The 23,945-nt window shown below is 38.5% G+C and overlaps 1 protein-coding gene across 1 annotated transcript in view; it reads left to right on the forward strand.

The window, feature by feature from the left end:
• Positions 1-11,308, forward strand: part of TEX15 (testis expressed 15, meiosis and synapsis associated) — an 84,810-nt gene extending 73,502 nt beyond the window's left edge. Inside the window, exons 8-10 of the mRNA XM_088832655.1 lie at positions 910-968; positions 3,621-4,825; positions 8,649-11,308. Of these exons, the coding sequence (XP_088688781.1) occupies positions 910-968; positions 3,621-4,825; positions 8,649-8,686 (1,302 nt within the window). The 3' untranslated portion in view covers positions 8,687-11,308. The remainder of the gene's footprint in view (positions 1-909; positions 969-3,620; positions 4,826-8,648) is intronic.
• The last annotated feature ends 12,637 nt before the right edge of the window (positions 11,309-23,945 follow it).

A 23,945-nucleotide genomic window follows, 5' to 3' on the forward strand; every position in this document is an offset into this window, starting at 1 on the left:
TTAAACTATTGGATTAAACCATTCATATTATCTGTAAAATGATATGAATGACTGTATATGAGAGATACCTTAACGAATATCTACCTTTAAACTTACAAATTAATTATTTTATTAGAAAACACTTCTTGGAAGGTTGTGAATTTTAATAATTGCTTAAGAGAAAGTCTATGTTATGAGTGAGCAAGTATTGAATGAGTGACCAAGTATTTATTGAATAGCTTCTGTACAACAGGCTATACTTAAATGTTATAAATATTAAAAATTGACAGTGAAGTCTGTGTTCTTGACCATTATCATCCACACAGAGAAACAGTAGCAATATTTTAAAATATTTAATTATGAAGGAGTTAGAAGTTGTCGTACGTAAGTACATTTTATTTAACAAATTTTATACAGCATTTATTAAATAGTTGGCAATGTTCTAATGATTGTACAAACATTAACTGTTTTTATTCTTCACAAAGTGCTTTTTTCATGTTTTTTAAATGATTTAAAGGGGAGAGATTCTAAATATAGTTATAAGTAGTAAGTCACCCGGGTCTTAGGAAAAAAGTACTGTTTTACAGAATAAGAAAGAAAAATCCACACTCGACAGACCATGGGACTGGTTGACTGGCTTACTGAAAAGGACATAAAACACAGAGCGGGCTTCTTACTTGCTGTAAGATGTGGGTAAAGTGAATGTTGCTAATTGCCTTTTTACAAAGTTTTTCCAAACATTTTTCAAATATGGGACGTTCAACAGAGTCACTAGTCTTTGAAGGAGAAGATTATTAATGAAGATAGTTTCAGATGGTACATTTTAGATGATGACAGAACAAGCAATTGCAGATGTCTGATAAATAAAATAATAAATATATTGTACTTTAAACCATCAACAATGTAGGTTTTTTTATTTTTTAAACATAGGTTAGCATGAAACATGTCACAGAAATCAAAAGAGAAAAGTCAGCATTCAAGCATGCAAGGTAGGAGTTGCCATCAGCCCTGTCTGACGAAACACTGAATAAAATTGAGCATGTGTTATGGAGCAAGACTTAAACATTTCCTTACTACCTCTTTGGGGTCCTACATGTAACTTCAGGGACAAGAGTGTGCTAAGGAAGGCGGAGGTTGTTTCAGTGCCTTAGATTGAATTTCATTATGTCTCAAAAGGGATGTCCCATGAAAGATTTTTTTACAGTGATTTAAAGGGTAAGGAGTGTCTAAGTACAGTTAAGAGTAATAAATTAGCTAAGGCTTAGAAAAGAGTGATGCTTTACAGAATAAGAAAGTAAAAGTCATATTTGACAGACATTATTTAATGAATTGATGGGGCTTCATGACTGGTTTAGTAAAGAGAACATCAGAATGGGGCAAGTGATCAAATAGAGTTTTTTAAACTTGTGAATTTCACAGACCTGTCAAATTTCAAGACTGGTTTAAAAGATACAAATTGCCAAGTTATATTACTGAAAACTTAAGTCAAACATACACATATTATAAGTATACTACTGTTCCATGAAAGGATTGTATTAACATCACAGTACAGAAAGAACATGACTTCAAAATGCTAGATCTTTAAATTCTTTTTTAATGAGTTATTTTTAGTAAAAACAAACTGCATTATTTATATTTTTCTCATTTTGATATGAAGCAGCACCACTGGACTTGTTGACCGTTTCTTGTTTCATTCAACTCTGTAAGATTTTCAATTTATGACAAGCTGCATTTTTACCGTTTTTTTTCCATCCTGTGAAGGAAAATGAAGAACAGGAATGAAAAAAGATAAGCATGTCATCTGTCTTGTTTTGTTTTGCTTCTCTAAATACAATCTTTTATATACTCCATTTCTAGAATCTTATACCTGGCACAGATGACTCTGTGAATAATCATGGAGTGGCATAAAGATGAATAGGCCCTCAGAGGCCCGTCTCTGATGGTCCAGTGGCTAAAGACCCTGTGCTCCTAATGCAGGGGGCCTGGGTTTGATTCCTGATCAGGGAACTAGGTCCCATATGCCACAACTAAGGCCTGGTTCAGTTCAGTTCAGTTCAGTCGCTCAGTCGTGTCCGACTCTTTGCGACCCCATGAATCACAGCATGCCAGGCCTCCCTGTCCATCACCAACTCCCGGAGCTCACTCAATCACATGTCCATCGAGTCGGTGAGGCCATCCCGCCATCTCTGTCGTCCCCGTCTCCTCCCGCCCCCAATCCCTCCCAGCATCAGAGTCAAGACCCGGTACAGCCAAATAATTAATTTTAAAAAGATGAATAGGCTATCAGAAGGATAACAGAAACCAGTTCTGTAACCATCTCAGTTTTGTTACTAAGTATAGGTAGGTACTTGCTATTCAAAGAGTCAAACTCTGCCTCACTTGGCAGGGGAATGAATTCTAATATAAAGTTAATATAGGGTGTCATTGTCTTAGAAGAACATTCTCTAAGAGTGTGCCACAGGTGTATGGGTGGTTCAGTGGTAGAAATCTTGCCTGCCTCGTGGGAGGCCTGGGTTCGTGTCCCAGCCCATGCAGCCACAGTATCCCCTTCTTTTGTGGCTCAGCTGGTAAAAAATCCACCTTCTATGAGGGAGACCTGGGTTCGATCCCTTGGTTGGGAAGATCCCCTGGAGAAGCGAAAGGCTACCCACTCCAGTATTCTGGCCTGGAGAATACCATGGACTGTATAATCCATGGTGTCGCAAAGAGTCAGACACAACTGACTGATTTTGACTACACTACTAAAAGGACAGATCGTACAGGCAACTGTCAATCTGTAAGGTTGAGACATCACTGAAACATCATTGGAAATGTGATAAAATCAAAATTGCACTTTGTGGAAGCTGTCAAACATTATATTGGGTGACAATGCAGGTTGTCATTCAAGCGCCTTTTAAGGAGGCTGGACTAAGTAAAGTAAGGGGCTTTTAGCTTCATGAGTGGGGTATACAAATTCCAGGCCAAAGATGAATTTATCTTGACTGTGCAAGAATGGTCACCTTTATCTTTCAATGTGTTCTTTTCTGCTTGTAATTCAAAGAATTGGTTGAGACAGCAAAAATTATAATTACCTTGGGGACCTATTTGAACTCTTTTGATTTGGACATTCCATAATGAATGTTTCCTTCAGACTTCAGTCTCATTTAGATAGGAATGCCAAGGATGTTCAGTTGGCAGGAAATTTTGGAAGTCTGCTTCTCCTATTCTTGACCTTAAAGAGGCAAAATACCTCAGTCATTTGTGAAAACAGAAGATAATCTTTGAGCAGGGAGTCAGAGCTGGTGGTTTCAGTATCAGTAGGCTGGAGGTATATGAATCAGAAACTACTGCAAAAAAATTAAAATCAGGAAATGTCTGAAGCATAAAAGAATTTATTACAATACTGGCAGCACTCTATATTTTCAGATGTATTGGAAAAATATTTGAAATGTGGAAGGTATCGCGTTCAACACGAAAAGTAGCTAAATTCAAATCAAGGGAGTAAAACTGGGGAAATGTTTCTTGTATAGTGCCAATACAAAGGGAAAAATGTAAAATCTTAAGAATTCTTCTTCCAAGTAAAATTTTCAAATATGTCTTTGTATTGAAATTGTGTGACTGTATATTTACAGTTGTTTGTATGTATGTATTACACTTAACAGGACTAGGAGATCTCATTCTGAAAGTGAAAATGAGATAGGACCAGATTCATCTGATAGTCTGAAAAGAAGCCACGACTCTCTAAAACAAGTAAAAACTCAAAGATCAATACCTTTAATGAACCTGAAAGATTCAGAAGACGAAATAGATTTAACTAATGTTTCATTTGCTACTTCAGAAGATTTCACCAGACAAGGGAACTTAAGTAGAACAAAGAAAAGAAATAGAAATTTTAGTGCTGCTGAAACAAAAAGTGAGAAGAAAACTTATTCTCCTTTGGCAATTTTTGACCAAAAAAGTATAGATGGCACATTTTCAAAAGACCAGGAGCTGCCTCCACAGAAATTTCTTAAAAATCTCTCAGATACTGCAGAGAAATCCTGTCCCTCAGGAATAAAACCAGGAACTGGTGCTTCTCTTTTGCTGAACGCATCAGAACCTACTTTCTGTTTTATAAGTGATAGCCATGCCACTTTAGAAACGACTGACTTTGAACCTCAAGCTAATGAAATATTAAATTCATCCATTAATTCTACATGCACCAGTTCTCCAGAACCCATGCATATCCAGAACAAAATTCCTGTTGTGCAAATAAATAAAGCACGACCTGCAAAAACTGAGGCAAAAGAAAAATACATGAAGGACACATTGAATTTCAATACTATACCTGTAGAAGCCTCTGAGAACATCACCCTTCATGTGAATCAAACAGTAGAATACTCTCTGTCGGAACAACACAATTCAAAAGTCTTAACTCAGAATGCTGCCACATACTTGAATGAAATTCCACAGTCTGCTTGTCCCTCAGAGTGTGACTCTGGTTCTGGGCACTCATCTGAAACTTCATCTCCTTACTATGGTTGGTGTGTTTATCGTTACAGCAGCAGCAACGGCAGTTCCATTTCCCAGACATTCCAGGGAGTAAACTCCTATGAAGCACAGTCACCTCCTTCTGGGATGTTGACTGCAGTCACCAGTAATATTCAGGACACCCCTTCTCATCTTTTGTGCCCTCAATATTTTGAATACTTTCCTGGGGAACCACACACAAATGACTTTGTGCCACTGAGTGACTATTTTCCACCTGAAATGCCTGTTTACAATTTTCAGCAGCCAGCTTTTTCACAGTATACTCCCCATCAACCATTCAGTCCAGACCCTTGCTCTCCTGATTCGGATGCGCTTCTAGAATTTCCTTGGACTTACGGTGAGTTCCGCAAGCCTTAATGCTTGCTTTCTAGAGTTTTCACTTGTATCTTTGTACATTTTTGTAAGTGGAATTTACAGCAAGTGGTGAGATAACATTTTCCTGTGAAGGCTTGTAGAATTGTTTAAATATCAGGCAGTTGAATTATGTTGTCAGTGGAAACCTAGTTATCAAAGACTGAGAGGAAAAAATAAGGAATATCACTAATCCGTCCTTCAATAAAACCCAGCTTCAAGGAATAATAGTTAAGTAAATTATAGTTAATGAAATATGATGCAGCCATTGACGGGTTTATAAAAGTTTCTGGGGACAATTTTCAAAACTGTATCATATAAATTTACTCATGTAAATAAATGGTTAGAAATACTGAAATAAAATACACTAATAGTTTAACTTGTCTCACTGAGTGATAAAATTTCAGGTTTGTGGAGTGTTCTTTATTTCCTAAGTTTCCTATTGTGAACATACATTTTTTGATAAATGGAGGAAAAAATAGAGTAAAAAGAAGGTAGAAAAGGGAACTTCAATCAGATAATATACTATTCTAATATAATAACGTGGCCTCAGTGAATGGAAGTTAATTGAAGTGTGTTGGTAGAGCAACTTGGTAGATTGCCACTGGAACTTGAAAATTCTTTTTCTGAAACAATTCTGCTTGTAGAATATAGTTTTAATTAAAATGAAAGGCATATTTACCATAGTTAAAGCAAAATTTGAAAATAATTATTAATAATTCTGCAAAAACTACAATTATCCACTAACATGCAGGTACTCTACCATCAGAGATAAAATGTACTGTATGTAAAGTTAATCATCTCAGTGTCTTAAATGGGGAAATAAGAGAGATTTTCTTTTAAATTGAAAAGTTGTTTCTCGAGGAAAATCATAGTTTTATAAGTTGTGTGTGTCTTTAGATATGCTGCTAAGTCGCTTCAGTCGTGTCCAACTCTGTGCAACCCCATAGACGGCCACCCACCAGGCTCCACCGTCCCTGGGACTCTCCAGGCAAGAACACTGGAGTGGGTTGCCATTTCCAAGGTGAAAAATACCACTGGCAAATTAAGCCAAAAACTAGTTTTGAAGCTTTGATTTGACTTTTTGCCTCTACTTGGTATTAACTGCAATATAAAAGAAGGAAGAAAATATGTTAAAACTATCAAGGGTTTTTTATTTTTTTTTAAATAGAGAGTTCAGTAAGCATGTTGAGAGACTTCTCTGGTGGTCTAATGGTTAAGACTCTGCCTTCCAATGCAGGGGACATGGGTTTGATCCCTGGTCAGGAAACTAAAGTCCCACATGCCATGGTGTGTGGCTAAAAATTTAAATAAATAAGTTGCTGAATTGTGTTTTTTAAAAAAGTCCTTTCTCAATCCTGGGATCTCTTACAAACTAAAGGAGAAAAATTTATTGAATTGATTATCATTCATTTGTCTGAATAGGGCAAGTTAGGGTAGTTCTGTTTCTAATTTGGAAACATCATCACAGCAGCGCCTGTATATTGGAGTTGCCACCAGTGCCTGTAACCTATAGGACAAAACTCAGATAGGTTAGCTTGGAATTCAGGGCCCTTTGCAGCCCTGCATACACAGCCTCATTTCCCATCACTTCCACCTCTGTATTCAAACCACACTGAACTTCTTACTGTTGTCTCGTGTGACAGTTCCTCTTGCATTTCCATAGTCCTTTTTGTGTGCATTTCTCACACAAAAACAGTGTTATGTGGTGGTGTGATTATCTATGTATCCTTGCCTTCCCATCCCGCTCCAAGTAAGTTTAAACAGGATTGGAAAGTTTTCACCTAAATCATAGCCTGAAAAAAAAACTATGAAGCAGGAGAGAAAGAAGTGGTGGTGGGTAGGGGGGTATATGACTGTGCTTTTTCCTTTCTGCCCAGTTTGATATGTTGCTGTTGCTGCTTTAATGATAAACACAGTGTAGTAGACGTGGCAAACCCTATGAATTAAAGAAGACATTAGAAATTTCATAATAGGAAACCTTTAATGTAATTGCTCCATGAAGGTTTTCATAGTCTGAACTTTATGTTCTTAATAATTATTGTGATGCTAAAAAAGCTATCTCTGGAATCAAATTCAGCTTTGATTCTCAAAATTTTTAATTGTTATCACTTTGACTTGTTCATTTGCCAAAGTCATGTCCAACTCTTTGTGACCCCATTGAATGACTGTAACCTTCCGGATTCCTCTATCCTCCACTATCTCTGGAGTTTGCTCAAATTCATGTCATTTGCATTGGTGATGCTGTCTAAGCATCTCATCCTCTGTCATCCCCTTCTTCTCCTGCCCTCAATCTTTCCCAGCACTGGGGTCTTTTCCAATGAGTTGGCTCTTCCCATTGGGTGGCCAAAGTATTGGAGCGTCAGCAACAGTCCTTCCGATGAATGTTCAGGGTTGATTTCCTTTTGGTTATATTTAGTTATATTATTATTATATTTGGTTACATGTTTCCTTTGGTTATATTATAACTCAGTTGGTAAAGAATCCTCCTGCAATGCAGGAGACCCCAGTTTGATTCCTGGGTCAGGAAGATTCCCTGGAGAAGGGATAGACTACCCACTCCAGTACTCTTGGGCTTCCCTAGTGGCTCAGCTGGTAAAGAATCTGCCTGCAATGCAGGAAACCTGGGTTTGATCCCTGGGTTGGGAAGAGATCCTGGAGAAGGGAAAGGCTACCCACTCCAGTATTCTAGCCTAGAGAATTCCACGGACTATATATAGTCCATGGGGTCACAGAGTCAGACATGACTGAACGACTTTCACTTCACACATTGCTGCTAAGTCACATCAGTCGTGTCCATCTCTGTGCAACCCCATAGACGGCAGCCCACCAGGCTCCCCCGTCCCTGGGATTCTCCAGGCAAGAACACTGGAGTGGGTTGCCATTTCCTTCTCCAATGCATGAAAGGGAAAGTGAAGTTGCTTAGTCATGTCTGACTCTTAGCTACCCCATGGACTGCAGCCCACCAGGCTCCTCCGTCCATGGGATTTTCCAGGCAAGAGTATTGGAGTGGGGTGTCATTGCCTTCTCCGTCATTTATATCATTGTGAAAATAAAAGGAAAAGAAACAATTGCCTACTTATAAATATGTGCCTGTTTGTGTACTCAGTCATGTCCAACTGTCTGTGACCCCATGGACTGTAGCCCACCAGGCTCCTCTGTCGATGGGATTTCCCAGGCAAGAATACTGGAGTGGGCTGTCGTGCTCTCCTCCAGGGAATCTTCCTGACCCAGAGATTGAGCCTGCGTCTCTTGCTTTTCCTTCATTGGCAGGCAGATTCTTTACCTCTGTGCCACCAGGGAAGCACTTGTTATCGTATCAAAGAGTAACTCTAAAACAATTAGACAGTAAGCACATCTTTTAGTTTTTGTGAGTGAAAATAATCCATAGAGATCGCATCACACTGAAAGTAAACCATATCCTTCTGAAGATGTGAGAAGCCTTGTGACCCACGTCCTTGCTATTGCTCCTGCTGCTTGTATGTAGCCCCGCAGGGGAACTAAAGGGAGAGCTGAGAGGGCCCTGTGTGCGAGACAAGTTCCATCCTTTATTCCACTTAATTCTCACAAGATACATGAGAGAGATACAGGGATGTTATTGCCCTTTTACAGATGAGGAAGCTACTCTTTGGAGAGGATTAAATATTGTAATTTTGTCAGGATCCCATGGCTAGTGAAGGGCAGATGTGCAGTGCGAACTGTGGTTTCTTTGGCTATAACTTAACTGGATTCTTTCCACTTGCCTATTAAACATACCATCTGTCTGCATCATTAACTCATTGCAAATCCTCATGCTTTTTTTCTTCCAGGTCCATGCCATCAAGAACCCTTTCAGCCAGGACATTGAGAATTGTCTCCTGTCTACTGAAATAAAGGGGGTTTAACAAGTTTATCCAAGTATTTTTTTACTTATGTATTTTTTATTTTTAACATTTAAAAACATATGTCCATTAGTAAGAAATTATAAACATTACAACCTTGATAAAACATTTAAATGCAATAGTATATCATATAATGCAATAAGAAATCAACCTCTGACATCTGAATGCCAAAATAATTTCCATGCATTTAATTTTGTGAACTCCGTACTAAGCTATTTTCAGTACTCACATAGCCTTCAGAACCAATAACAATATTGTGAAATTTATTCTTTGAGATGTTGCTATTGGAGCTGTTATGATTATATAAAGAATCTCTTTGGGATTATTCTAATGGAATAAAGAGAGTAAATGTAACATTTAATATGATTAAGGGTAAGCAATAGTAGTAATTCTTGAAAACAAGATTTTTATCTCTGATATTTTTTGATACAAATTTATGGTAGTGTTGTGCCATCCAAATTAGGCATTGTTTTTTTTACTTAGATCAGTCATTAGACCAATAATTTTATAATTTTTGAAACTTTATATAATTTATCAGTCTGTGTCTAATATGACAAATACCTTTAATTTCAATATTTTCTAATTTTAACTGGCACAGTGTATTTTAACAGAGAACTAGGTTTGCATATTTTCAATGTTTGTCCTTGAGTAGAGACTTTAAAAATTTTTATGTTTGAAGCAGTTTTAGATCATGGTATTGAAATTTAAAGCACATTAACACGTTTTTCCAGAAGAGCCCTTTCTACCAGATTCTTTTTTATTTGTATTTTACAGTTGAAACGACTCTTCTAGTGATTTTATAGCAAATAATGGGAATAATTTTAGCTTGTGCCATTAGTTGAGTTATATTTCAGTAGTTAAATAATGCAACACAAATACAAGTTTTTTAATGGTGTGATTATAGATTTTTTTTTTTCCTTTTCAACATTCCAAGAAAGTAAAAAGTATTTGAGTAATAATCATCGTTAAACAACAGGGCTTAGTGTGTTCAGCAAGTGCTCTGCCCACCAACAACCATTCCCTATTTCTGTAAGATCCAAGTCAGAAAGATCCCTCACAAATGGATAGACTTTCCCAAGTCTGAAAGTCAAAAGTGTTAGTCGCCCAGTTGCGTCCAACTCTTTGCTACCCCATGGACAGTCTGTCTGTGGAATTCACCAGGCAAGAATACTTGCAGTGGGTTGCCATTCAATTCTCCAGGGGTTCTTCCCCACCCAGGGATCAAACCCAGGTCTCCCACATTGTAGGCAGATTCTTTACTATCTGAGCCACCAGGGAAGCCCCTTCCCAAGTCTAGTGGGCCCTAAAATGTGGTAAAGAGATTTGTGTTGGCTGGGCTTCCCTGGTGGCTCAGAGGTTAAAGCGTCTGCCCCCAATGCGGGAGACCCGGGTTCGATCCCTGGGTCGGGAAGATCCCCTGGAGAAGGAAACTGTAACCCACTCCAGTATTCTTGCCTGGAGAATCCCATGGACAGAGAAGCTTGGTAGGCTCAGTCCATGGGGTCGCAAAGAGTCGGACATGACTGAGCGACGGAACGGAACGGAAATCTAAATAGAGCTTCCCTGGTGGCTCAGATGGTAAAGCGTCTGCCTCCAATGCGGGAAACCTGGGTTCGATCCCTGGGTTGGGATGATCTCCTGAAGAAGGAAACGGCAACCCACTCCAGTACTCTTGCCTGGAGAATCCCATGGACCGAGGAGCCTGGTGGGCTACAGTCCGTGGGGTCGCAAAGAGTCGGACACGACTGAGCGACTTCACTCAAATCTAAATAACTAGCAACGCTAAAGTGTTTTTGCAACTTTTTTTTTTTTGGCAACCTTTTTATGTTAGCTAACTTTTTATGTTATCTAGTATAGGTATCCAAAGAGAATGTGATTCAGCCAAATTTATTGTAGAGTAGCTAATTTTTCAATTTAGAAAAACACTAAGATCTTCCAGGGTAAGTCTCATTAGTCACATTAACCAAATAAGATGGAATTCAGAGTATTTTAGGGTTCTTCTTTAGCAAATAGATTTTAAAAGGGGAAAGTCAAGCAAAGAACTGCAACTGAAACAGGAATTAGAAAAATACTCTAGAATTAAATTAGTACAAAAATAACATAAATGTTTTGCCCAGATAATTGATATATTTGGAAAAATCCTGTAAAAATCAGAACTCCTGAAAAGGTATTAGAGCAGTAATATCAGCTGTTTTTCAAAGAATGACTTTGCTTTTGCCATTTGTTTAATGTTTGGTTAGGGAAAGATGTTGCAGATTTACTATTAAAATTTTTTCTATTAGGTTAATCAAAAATTCAGTATTCTGATTAAAGATGCTTTCTTTAAACAACTCATAGATTTTGTTGAATACTGGCTTTGTGATATTTTTATTTCGTGAGTTTTAATTTCTTGCAAAAAGGGTAACGAAAACTTATAAATATTGAGTTACATTTTAAAACCTGCACTTTGAAACAGAACATGAAAAAATGGAGCATTTCTTCCCCTCAAGTTTGTGTTTTGGCTCTAAAAATAAAAATAGAACAAATTAAAATTTGAGCAAGCATTATTAACAAAAAAACTGCTTGTCTATAAATATTATTGTCTTGGAACTTGGAATTATATGAATAAACTGAATTCCTACTAGTCCTTCTAGTTTCATGGTTTGTTTGTTTTTTCACTTTTGTGTTTCTTGACTAATATGGAAATAGATGGATGATCTTTGGTTTGTACATACGCTCATTGCAGGAAAAAGAGCCCACAGATTGCTGACCAAAGCAGATTAAATAAGCTGTTGGGCATCCTTCTACTCTAGTTGCTTCCACCTTCACTTCCTGTTCCCTTTCCCGACTCTGACAAACTTCCTCCTGCCCAAAGTTCACAGGACCAGCCCAAGTCCCTGCCTTCATGCCATTCTCACTCCAGTCAAGACAGTCAAGTATCAATAAATATATCATTTATTTCACATTGTGAGAATTGACACATACAAAATAAAGTAATGCAGTAGAGCATGACTGGATGACCCGTAAGCTGAGATGTTCAGGGAGGCCTCTTTGATGAGGTAATCAAATTAACTTCATATTTATATATTTTAATTCTGTCACTGTGCCTTCTATTAATATACCTAGTATAAAAGTGCTTCTAAAACTTGAATTCTGAATCCAGCCAAATGTAAGGCTATACTTTCATTTCTCTGATGAGAGAATTCCTCAGAAAAGTTTTTTGGTAAACTTAAATATATAAACTTTAGGAGATATGTATGTTTAAATGTCAATTGTGTGTTATATTAAAATGCATTAACTCATAAACAGATGTATTCAAGTCCTTATATGCACATTTGGGACTTCCCTGGTGGCTCAGACAGTAAAGCGTCTGCCTGCAATGCGGGAGACCTGGGTTCAGTCTCTGGGTCGGGAAGATCTCCTGGAGAAGGAAATGGCAACCCACTCCAGTATTCTTGCCTGGAGAATCCCATGGATGGAGGAGCCTGGTGGGCTACGGTTCACGGGGTCGCAAAGAGTCGGACACGACTGAGCGAATTCACTTTCACTTTTTATGCACATTTAACATCATCAGACGGAGAAGGCAATGGCAAGCCACTCCAGTACTATTGCCTAGAAAATCCCATGGATGGAGGAGCCTGGTAGACTGCAGTCCGTGGGGTCGCTAAGGGTCGGACACGACTGAGCGACTTCACTTTCACTTTTCACTTTCCACTTTCACACATTGGAGAAGGAAATGGCAACCCACTCCAGTGTTCTTGCCTGGAGAATCCCAGGGACGGGGGAGCCTGGTGGGCTTCCGTCTATGGGGTCACACAGAGTCGGACACGACTGAAGTGACTTAGCAGCAGTAGCAACATCATCAGATCCTTTTGGAGCCCTATTACAGAGCTTTCCAAAGCATATCATCCTCACTTCTAAATTCTTTGAGATATATGCTTTTTAAACCTGGGTATGTATCTAAAATTGATTTTGGTTGAAGTCATTTCAAGTTAATTTCCTTCCCAAAGACCTTCCTTAAAGTACTGGTTGAAGACTTCAAAATAATGTAAGCTTCCGTATTCTTCTCAATGGGAATAATTTTAGGAGAAAAATTGACTTGCATTCAAGTATATGTGGTATTTTAAAGCTATTAAATTTTTTTACAGGCATAGTTTGATTTCAGTTCTTACCATATTGATATTGCTTGAGTAGTGTGATTAACTCCCAGTTATCAATGCAGTTTGAAAAAAAGCAATATGGAGGAAGAAAATTAAATTATTTTTACAAGACAAGCATTCCTTAAATTAGATCTGATGGACACAGTTCTAAGAGGAGTGACTGCAGATTCTCAGCAGAGCTAATGAAGAGAAACTGGGAGGTAAAGTGTTGATTAGTAATGCAATGTGGGAAGAAGATTTAAAAGAACTCATTAGATAGAGATTAATATAGGAAAATTTTGTGATGATATAAATTTTACTCATTCCTTGAAGTATAAGATCTGTTGTCTGTTTTATTGTTAGCATCATATTTCTGAATCTTTTAACCATTAAAGAATCTCTCTGGTTTTTATAAGAAGTCTCCTTTAAAATACCCTGTGGAACCCTTAAAACACACTGCATTCTTACTTGTCACAGGAAACTGCATTTATCTTAGGATTTATAAGACTATATTTAAGTCTATTTTCCTTGGTTAGATAAAAATAATTTAGATCTATGACAGATTCATTTATGTTTCTTAAATGTGAGAATCTATGTTTTGACCTGGTATAGTCAGCTGAGCGTGTTTGGTTGTTTGAAGGTTGTGTTCAGTTAGCTGTTACTGAGCATCTGATTTGTGCTTAAAATATGCTGTTCTGCTTGTGTGCATGCATCAACTAATCTTTATATCAGCCCCGTAAAGGCAAATGTTATTCCCTTATTTTATAAATGCATTCATGCAGAGGGCCCTTCAAGATATTTTGCCCCTCAAGTCATCTTTGTGAACATCCGTTAATAGTCTTCAGTATTGTTGGTTTGAAAAGAATATAAGACCTATCTCAGTGTTACTTGCTTTCTAATTCCAGTCATCAGCTTGTTAACCTGATACATAGAATCCCTTGAAAATTTTGAAGACACAGTGTGCCAAGAGCAATACAGTAACTTGAGATTTTTCACACTTGATTAAGAAACAATTGCTCTATGTGCATACAAATCTAGTCCCTTGGCAAAGATCATTTTAGTTACACTAGAAGTGAATTATTTTTCATATTGAGAGTTATGCTAAATCAAGTAACTAATAACTCCTAATTCACTGATTCCCAACCAAGGTGTTTACAACTACATCTGAATATTAATGAAAACAAGTTCCTCAAAATTGGCTGTGTTCCCACTTTGTCTTTTCAAATGTTATCCTGAAGATTATCCTCCAGTAAGCTTTGGTGAAAGGCAGACTCTCTATTTTCCATCCCTCCCTCCTTGTTTTAAAAACTAACCCAAGACCATTCACTTCTGTGACAGTTTCTTAAGGATACACCCACCCTCTTAACCTTTCTTACAGGTCAGTCATAAAAATGTTTCGGTTATGTCATCTATTGAAAATGAACACAGAATCTGCTGAGTTGGCTAGGTTACTTTTGTGGTCTTCCACTTGGTGGAATTTTTCAGGGCAAAATATTAGGGCAGACTAAAGACTAATTTTATTGCCTGGCTTTCTGGGTTCTTGACTCAGGAACCTGCAATAATGAAAAATTTTTTCTTGCAACCTCTACTGGTATCCATCAAATGACAAAGTAAAAATAATCTGTTAATGAATGATACTTCATCATGAGTGTTTCTTTTGGATCACACACTCCCAGCACATCAATGTGTTCACCAACTTGGAAGCTCAACAGAGATTGAGTGACCGGAGTTTTTATTGGAATTTAATTACATGAACGTGTGTACATCCTTGGTCACACAGATGAGTTCATTCCCCAGCCCTATGCCCTCCCCTAAGGTCAGGCTAGCCTAAAGTTGTCTGGCCTGACATGCGGTTGATCTTCCTGGTGATCAGCCCCCATCCTGAGTCACCCCATCAGTATAACAGATACTCCCCTCACTCTAAATATGAAGGATTTTGGCTGCTCTGTGCCAGGTGGTGGTTTAGTTGCCAAGTCTGGTCTGACTTTTGTGACCCCACAGACTGTAGCCTGCCAGGCATCTCTGTCCATAGACTTTTCCAGGTTGAATATGGAAGTGGGTTCCAGGAACCAGGGACAAAGGCCAGATATATTCTTTATTATAGCATTGCTGCTTATAAAAAACATAAATGGAGAGATGAACCTTATACTTGAATATTGGACAGAGATTCACCAGTTGCCTTGCAGAAAAGAAAAACTGATGATAATACTAATAAAGTTACATTAAGGAAAAATTTCAGAGCAATAACTTATAAAGTTAATATTACTATGAATACATAATATGTCAATATATTAGACAGAATACACAGAATATTAAAATATAGTTCAAAATTGGAAAAAAAATTTGTAAAATTTTAGAAATCCAGAAATGGACAAATAGGATTATTATGGGAGATTTTTCACCTTATTGACCTGTGACAGTAGAATGAGTAAAGCCATAGAAAAAAATGACAATATATACAGATAGGCTCAGAGGAACTTTTGTCATTCTAGCATTTCAGTGTTATGATCAGTGGGCTCCTGTGCAAAAACATGGAGCAGTTTCAGGTGATTTAATCTCAGTATCTGTTGACTCATAGATTATTGCTGGATATTCCTCTCAAATGTTCTCTATGTTTTTATATTATGTATCTCCCCAGAAACAGCTGTCAAAATCTCAAGCGATACATTAAGTGAAATATTTCACTTCTGCCTGTACTTAATTTATTTCCTGTTTTTAATTCTTAGCCACAGTATCTTGCTGTATGATGCTCACAGTTGCAAACAGAATCACATGTTACTGTCGTCCCCTTTGGTTATCACTTTTCGGTTATTTGTATCCATGTTTCTCTTTGGTCACTCTTGAGGTCTTTCTGGTTTCCAGTTTCCAGTAACTCTTAGCCTTCAGATCTTAATTTTCAAAGTGTATCTCAAGCCTACTTTTTAAACAACAATTTTATTATTTTTAAGTGAATAATATTTAGTTTTGACATGTACTTCCTACCTTGCCAGTCCATTTTAGCATTTATAAATGTAGCAGGATGTTTCCTAATTACTCACTGGATTTTGGCATCTTCATTTCCTTGAGAGGTCAGGTGAGAACACCTGTGTGTTTGTGGTACCCTGTTCTTCACCTACCCATCAGCCATTATCCTTAGTCACAAACGGTTCTTTTCTGGATCTTACTGAGATTTTTAATTTTTTTTTAAAACTTAAAATTGAAGTTATTTTATAGTTATAAAATGAGTTTGTACTCATTGTAAAAATTTCACCAATACAGTAGGGAATTCCAATACAGTAGAGAATAAAAATCTGACAAAACGTCCACATCTCTCCCAAGAAATAGCACCTGTTCCTATTTAGAGGAATATCCTTCTAGTCATTTTCTCTGTGGCATATTTGTATGTGTGTGGTTTTACAGGAATGAGACCGTTCCATTTGGGCAGTCTCTTTTTCACCATTTAATGTAATATAGAGACCTTTTAATAGCAATACATACAAGTCAATTTATATTTTGATACCCATCTGGAATTCCAACAAATGTTAACCAAACCCTGATTGCAGATACTGGATGGAGAGGGCTTGAAATTAAGGGGTGATCCATCCCTGCTCCAGACCTAGGGAATTATTAGCGAATGAATAATACAGTCATAGTAATCTAGTTTTAGAAAAAAATGAAAAAAGCAGAAACGCGAATTAAAAATACACTGAGATACCATTTCTCACCTGTCATATTGGTTCTGATTCAAATCTGGACCATGTTCTCTGTTGGAGAAGCTGTGGGGGAACAGGCCCTCTTCATACTGCCTGCGGAAATGTATAAACAGGTACAACATCTAAAGTGAGTTTTCAACATCTAAAGAAACTACATATGCCTTTCATCTCTGACCAAGGAACCCTACTTCCAGGGATTTGCCCTGACGATAACTCTCCACTAATGTAAGAATATAAATGTATTACTTGTAGTTGGAAAATCTTGGAAATTATCGAAATGCCCAAACAAGACATTAAGGAAACTGTTACACATACCAATGGAAGACCATGAATTTGTAAACAGAAAATGAACAATCCATAGGAACCATTAAGGAGTGTTTTCTGGTAAATATTTAGTATTTTTGACACGAATATATAAAATGTATTACCCATTGCATAAGAAGAGATATATATATGCATATTTTTGCATAAAAAAACAGTAAAAATGGAAAGTAGTGAAGTTGATTACTACAAAGAGTAAAGGAGAGTGAAAGGGGTCTAAGAAAAAAGTTTTCTGAATTCACCTTTTAGTACAAACTTCACTTTGAGAAGTTCCTGTGATGTTCTACAGACCAAAAAGAAAATAAGAATGGGAGTAAAACTATATGCAAGCAGAAATAAATTAACCATTAAATGACTCCTATAAGCACACTGAAATGAAGAGTGGGGAGAGACCAAACTAAAGTAAGCTGAACACAGCCCTTGGGCCATAAACCCTCATTCTAAGGGGATTTGATTGAATCTGACTGGTTCCAAATAGGAAAAGGAGTACATCAAGTTTGTATATTGTCACCCTGCTTATTTAACTTCTATGCAGAGTACATCATGAGGAACGCTGGGCTGGAAGAAGCACAAGCTGGAACCAAGATTGCCGGGAGAAATATCAATAACCTCAGATATGCAAATGACACTACCCTTATGGCAGAAAGTGAAGAGGAACTAAAAAGCCTCTTGATGAAAGTGAAAGAGGAGAGTGAAAAAGTTGGCTTGAAGCTCAACATTCAGAAAACAAAGATCATGGCATCTGGTCCCATCACTTCATGGGAAATAGATGGGGAAACGGTGGAAACAGTGTCAGACTTTATTTTTGGGGGCTCCAAAATCACTGCGGATGCCGATCACAACCATGAAATTAAAAGACGCTTACTCCTTGGAAGGAAAGTTATGACCAACCTAGACAGCATATTAAAAAGCAGAGATATTACTTTGCCAACTAAGGTCCGTCTAGTCAAGGCTATGGTTTTTCCAGTGGTCATGTATGGATGTGAGAGTTGGACTGTGAAGAAAGCTGATTACCGAAGAATTGATGCTTTTGAACTGTGGTTCTGGAGAAGACTCTTGAGAGGCCCTTGGACTGCAAGGAGATCCAACCAGTCCATTCTAAAGGAGATCAGTCCTGGGTGTTCATTGGAAGGACTGATGCTAAAGCTGAAACTGCAATACTTTGGCCACCTCATGCGATGAGTTGACTCACTGGAAAAGACTCTGATGCTGGGAGGGTTGGGGGTGGGAGGAGAAGGGGACGACAGAGAATGAGATGGCTGAATGGCATCACCGACTCAATGGAGGTGAGTTTGAGTGAACTCCGGGAGTTGGTGATGGACAGTGAGGCCTGGCATGCTGTGGTTCATGGGGTCGCAAGGAGTCGGACCCGACTGAGCGACTGAACTGAACTGAACTGAAGATGTCGTTGGTTGTAGGGTGGGACTCCATTTCAGACATGTTAAGCTGTGAGAAAATGAAATTTTATATGGGAAAATGAAAATTAGAATTCAATCAATAATGCAGATAATTCAAGGGTATCCAAACAGGATTTCCCTGGTGGTCTAGTGGTTGACTCTGTGGACCCCTAGTCGGGGAACTAAGATTCCACCTTTCAAGTGGCCAAAGGAGGGAAAGTTTTTCAAAAAGTATCAGAATAGGAATGCAAGGGATTTCAGGAATCCCTTGCATTCCTATACACTAACAATGAGAAGACACAAAGAGAAATTAAGGAAACAATTCCATTCACCATTGCAGCGAAAAGAATAAAATACGAATAAATCTACCTAAAGAAACAAAAGACCTATATATATAGAAAACTATAAAACACTGACGAAAGAGAGATGACACAAATAGATGGAGAAATATACTGTGTTCATGGATCGGAAGAATCAATATACTGAAAATGAGTATACTACCCAAAGCTATCTATAGATTCAATGCAATCCCTATCAAGCTACCAATAGTATTTTTCAGAGAACTAGAACAAATAATTTAATAATTTGTATGGAAATACAAAAACCTCGAATAGCCAAAGCAATCTTGAAAAAGAAGAATGGAACTTGAGGAATCAACCTACCTGTCTTCAGACTATACTACAAAGCTAGTCATTAAGACAGTATGGTACTGGCACAAAGACAGAACTGTAGATCAATGGAACAAAATAGAAAGCCCAAAGATAAATCCATGCACCTATGGACACCTTATCTTTGACAAAGGAGGTAAGAATATACAGTGGAGAAAAGACAATCTGTTTAACAAGTGGTGCTGGGAAAACTGGTCAACCACTTGTGAAAAAATGAAACTAGAACACTTTCTAACACCATATACAAAAATAAACTCAAAATGGATTAAAGATCTAAATGTAAGACCAGAAACTATAAAACTCCTAGAGGAGAACATAGGCAAAACACTCTCTGATATAAATCACAGCAGGATCCTCTATGACTCACCTCCCAGAGTAATGGAAATAAAAGCAAAAATAAATGGGACTTAATTAAACTTAAAAGCTTTTGCACAGTGAAGGAAACCATAAACAAGGTGAAAAGACAGCCTTCAGAATGGGAGAAAATAGCAAATGAAGCAACTGACAAAGAATCTCAAAAATATACAAGCAGCTCATGCAGCTCATTCCAGAAAAATAAGTGACCCAATCAAAAAATGGGCCAAAGAACTGAACAGACATTTCTCCAAAGAAGACATACAGATGGCTAACAAACACATGAAAAGAGGCCCAACATCACTCATTATCAGAGAAATGCAAATCAAAACTACAATGAGGTATCATCTCATGCTGGTCAGAATGGCTGCCATCCAAAAGTCTACAAACAATGCTGAAGAGGGTGTGGAGAAAAGGGAACCCTCTTAAACTGTTGCTGGGAATGCAAACTAGTCCAGCTACTATGGAGAACAGTGTGGAGATTCCTTAAAAAACTGGAAATAGAACTGCCATACAACCCAGCAATCCCACTGCTGGGCATACACACCGAGGAAACCAGATTTGAAAGATACACGTGTACCCCAATTTTCATTGTAGCACTGTTTACAATAGCCAGGACATGGAAGATGTCCAACCTAGATGTCCATCAGCAGACGAAAGGATAAGAAAGCTGTGGTACATATACACAATGAAATATTACTCATCTATTAAAAAGAGTGCATTTGAATTAGCTCTAATGAGGTGGATGAAACTGGAGCTTATCATACAGAGTGAAGTAAGTCAGAAAGAAAAACACCAATATAGTATATTAGTGCATATATATGGAATTTAGAAAGATGGAATGATGACCCTATATGCAAGACAGCAAAAGAGACACAGATGTAAAGAACAGACTTTTGGACTCTGTGGGAGAAGGCAAGGGTGGGATGATTTGAGAGAATAGCACTGAAGCATGTATATTATCATATGTAAAATAGATCACCAGTCCAGGCTCGATGCATGAGACAGGGTGCTCAGGGCTGGTGCACTGTGATGACCCAGAGGGATGGGATGGGGAGGGAGGTGGGAGGGGGGTTCAGGATGGGGGACACATGTACACCCGTGGCTGATTCATGTCAATGTATGGCAAAAACCACCACAATATTGTAAAGTAATTAGCCTCCAATTAAAATAAATTAATATTTTTTTAAGTATCAGAATAAATGCCAAGAAGCACTTGTCAGGGTAAGGGCTCTTCTGATATTTAATATAGATATTTTATATAATACTTCTGATAATATAGAAAAGTATGTGTGTGTTAGGGGAAATAGTAGATGATTGTTTAATCAGTACAGAGATTCTGTCTGGGATGATGAAAAAAATCTTGAAATGATTGTCATGAGAGTTGCTCAACACTGTGAGTGTTCCTAATGCTATTGAATTATATGCTTAAAAAGGGTTAAAATGGTAAATATATTTTACCACAGTTCAAAAGTTGCCCCCAAAAAATTATTGTAAGGAAATTTTAGTAGAAAATTTAGAGTAAACCCTGTATGTCATTTATGAAGTGAAGTGAAGTGAAGTCGCTCAGTCGTGTCCGACTCTTTGCGACCCCATGGACTGTAGCCTATCAGGCTTCTCTGTCCATGGGATTCTCCAGGCAAGAATACTGGAGTGGGTTACCATTTTCCTCTCCAGGGGATCTTCCCGGCCCAGGGATCAAACCCGGGTCTCCTGCATTGGAGGCAGACGCTTTAACCTCTGAGCCACCAGGGAAGCCCCGTATGTCATTTATACAGGTATGTAAAATACAAAAGATACCCATGTAATCTTGAGGCAGAGGAGACATTTTAAATCTCCTTAAAAGTTATTGACAGGACTGGTGGCAAAGCATAACAGACCATGGCTCTGGCCACCTGGTTTCATTTCCCAGTTCCGAATGTTTGGGCTCAGGCCCCTTACTTATTTTTCTCTACCTCAGTACCCTCATTTAATTAATTGAAACTATAATGATAGCACCTACTTCATAAGGTTGTAGTGACACAACTACATGAGGTAACAACCTAAGAAGTTGGAATACTGTCTGGCATAATAAATACTCTTATTATGAATGGCAAGACTCTTACAAACAAACATAAAATCCAAGTAACACATTGCGTGAAATATTGAAACAAGTATGTCAAACAGCCTAGAAATCAATAATTAGGATGTGGAAAAAGCTAGTAAATACTCAGTTCACACACACAGTATAGATGTCCAAAAAATATGAAAAAAAATCATAATTTTTTACCTATTTATTTAGTTAATGCTAAAAATCAGTAGTATCTCAATGTATCATTCAGGCTTGTGTTTAGATGTCAGGAACAAAATCCCCAAACGTAGCTTCAACAAATTATGAGTTTTCTTTTTCACTCATTTCTGAAGCATCATCCTCACAAACACAGCTCCCTACTCCCAGCTTTAAGAGCATTCTCTCACATTAATCTCAAACACATTTGCTTGTATGTCAAGGACCTCCCTCCCTAAACACAATCTGTCCTTCCCATTTCTCCTCGAGGTATACTTTGGTTCTCAATCCATCCTCTCTAGGAACTCCAAAAATACTATTCTTATTCTCATTTTCATTCTGAGCTTGCCAGGTTTAGCTGAAACTCAACCTCCTTGCAACCTTTATAGACGAACCTCCTCGGAGACCGCAAATCTCCTGAATCATGGCAGGTATCCCGTTTGTTCAGTACTGTTTCGCTGTCTTTTCACGTTCTCTCCTTCAACTGCTTTGCTGCTATTTACAAGGCACTTGAGAACAGGAGCTTTCCAGCCATATTTCCCACCATATGACTGACTTCTGATGCTAGGAGTATTTATAGCTTACCAAAAAGACCTTAGTCTTTCACACATGTGTCCTCTGCCACCATCCAAAAAAATAAATCCGTGTAATTTCTTTCCTCTTCTCCAGGCAACTTCAAGGTTTTGTCCCGGGGAGAAAAGCTTTCGGTAGCTGTTGCCTAGCCAGGCTTTAGCAATATGTGAACCGTGAAGTTCCAGATGTTCAAGTAGGTTTTAGAAAAGGCAGAGTCACCAGAGATCAAATTGCCAACATCCACTGGATCATGGAGAAAGCAAGAGAGTTCCAGAAAAACATCTATTTCTGCTTCATTCGCTATGCCAAAGCCTTTGACTGTGTGGATCATAACAAACTGTGGAAAATTCTGAAGGAGATAGGAATACCAGACAACCTGACCTGCCTCTTGAGAAACCTGTATGTAGGTCAGGAAGCCACAGTTAGAACTGGACATGGAACAACAGACTGGTTCCAAATAGGAAAAGGAGTATGTCAAGGTTGTATATTGTCACCCTGCTTATTTAACTTGTATGCAGAGTACATCACGAGAAATGCTGGGCTGGAAGAAGCACCAGCTGGAATCAAGATTGCTGGGAGAAATATCAATAACCTCAGATATGCAGATGACACCACCCTTATAAAGTGAAGAGGAATTAAAGAGCCTCTTGAAAGTGAAAGAGGAGAGTGAAAAGGTTGGCTTGAAGCTCAACATTCAGAAAACTAAGATCATGGCATCTGGTCCCATCACTTCATGGGAAATAGATGGGGAAACAGTGGAAACAGTGTCAGACTTTACTTTTGGGGCTCCAAAATCACTGTGGATGCTGATTGCAGCCATGAAATTAAAAGACGCTTACTCCTTGGAAGGAAAGTTATGACCAACCTAGATAGCATATTGAAAAGCAGAGACATTACTTTGCCAACAAAGGTCCGTCTAGTCAAGGCTATGGTTTTTCCAGTGGTCATGTGTGGATGTGAGAGTTGGACTGTGAAGAAAACTGATTGCCGAAGAACTGATGCTTTTGAACTGTGGTGCTGGAGAACTCTTGAGAGTCCCTTGGACTGCAAGGAGATCCAACCAGTCCATTCTAAAGGAGATCAATCCTTGGAAGGACTGATGCTAAAGCTCAAACTGCAATACTTTGGCCACCTCATGCGACGAGCTGACTCGCTGGAAAAGACTCTGATGCTGGGAAGGATTGGGGGCGGGAGGAGAAGGGGACGACAGAGAATGAGATGGCGGGATGGCATCACTGACTTGATGGGCATGAGTTTGGGTGAACTCCGGGAGTTGGTGATGGACAGGGAGGCCTGGCGTGCTGTAATTCACGGGGTCCCAAAGAGTCGGACACGACTGAGCAACTGAACTGAAATGACTGAGTAGGGATAATAAGGCAATAATAATAATAATTACAGTACAGTATCCATTCTGTACTATTGGATAAGCTCTTGTAGAATTTAATCTTCACAACTTGAAAAGGCAGGCCTTTCCGCACCCTTGTGACAAATGAGGACTCAGAGGCTGGGGGCAATCTGGTCATTGTCCAAGGACACAGCGAGGAGGTTGGCGATGCCAAGAAGGGGCCCTTGCCTTCTGATAAAGGATGCTGCCTGCCGCCACTTGTCTAATAGAGGAAGTATGCCTGGTGACCACCTCCTCTCCAGGGTATCTGGCAGTTAGCAGTTGTTCGATGAACATTTGCTGAGTGAATAAATCATTCAGTTCAGTTCAGTTCAGTTCAGTCGCTCAGTCATGTCCGACTCTCTGCGACCCCATGAATCACAGCACGCCAGGCCTCCCTGTCCATCACCAACTCCCAGAGTTCACTCAAACTCATGTCCACAGAGTCAGTG

The sequence above is a fragment of the Moschus berezovskii genome, chromosome 26 (assembly GCF_049115385.1).
Source record: "Moschus berezovskii isolate FMDL1 chromosome 26, NW_MosBer_1.0, whole genome shotgun sequence".
Lineage (NCBI taxonomy): Eukaryota > Metazoa > Chordata > Mammalia > Artiodactyla > Moschidae > Moschus > Moschus berezovskii.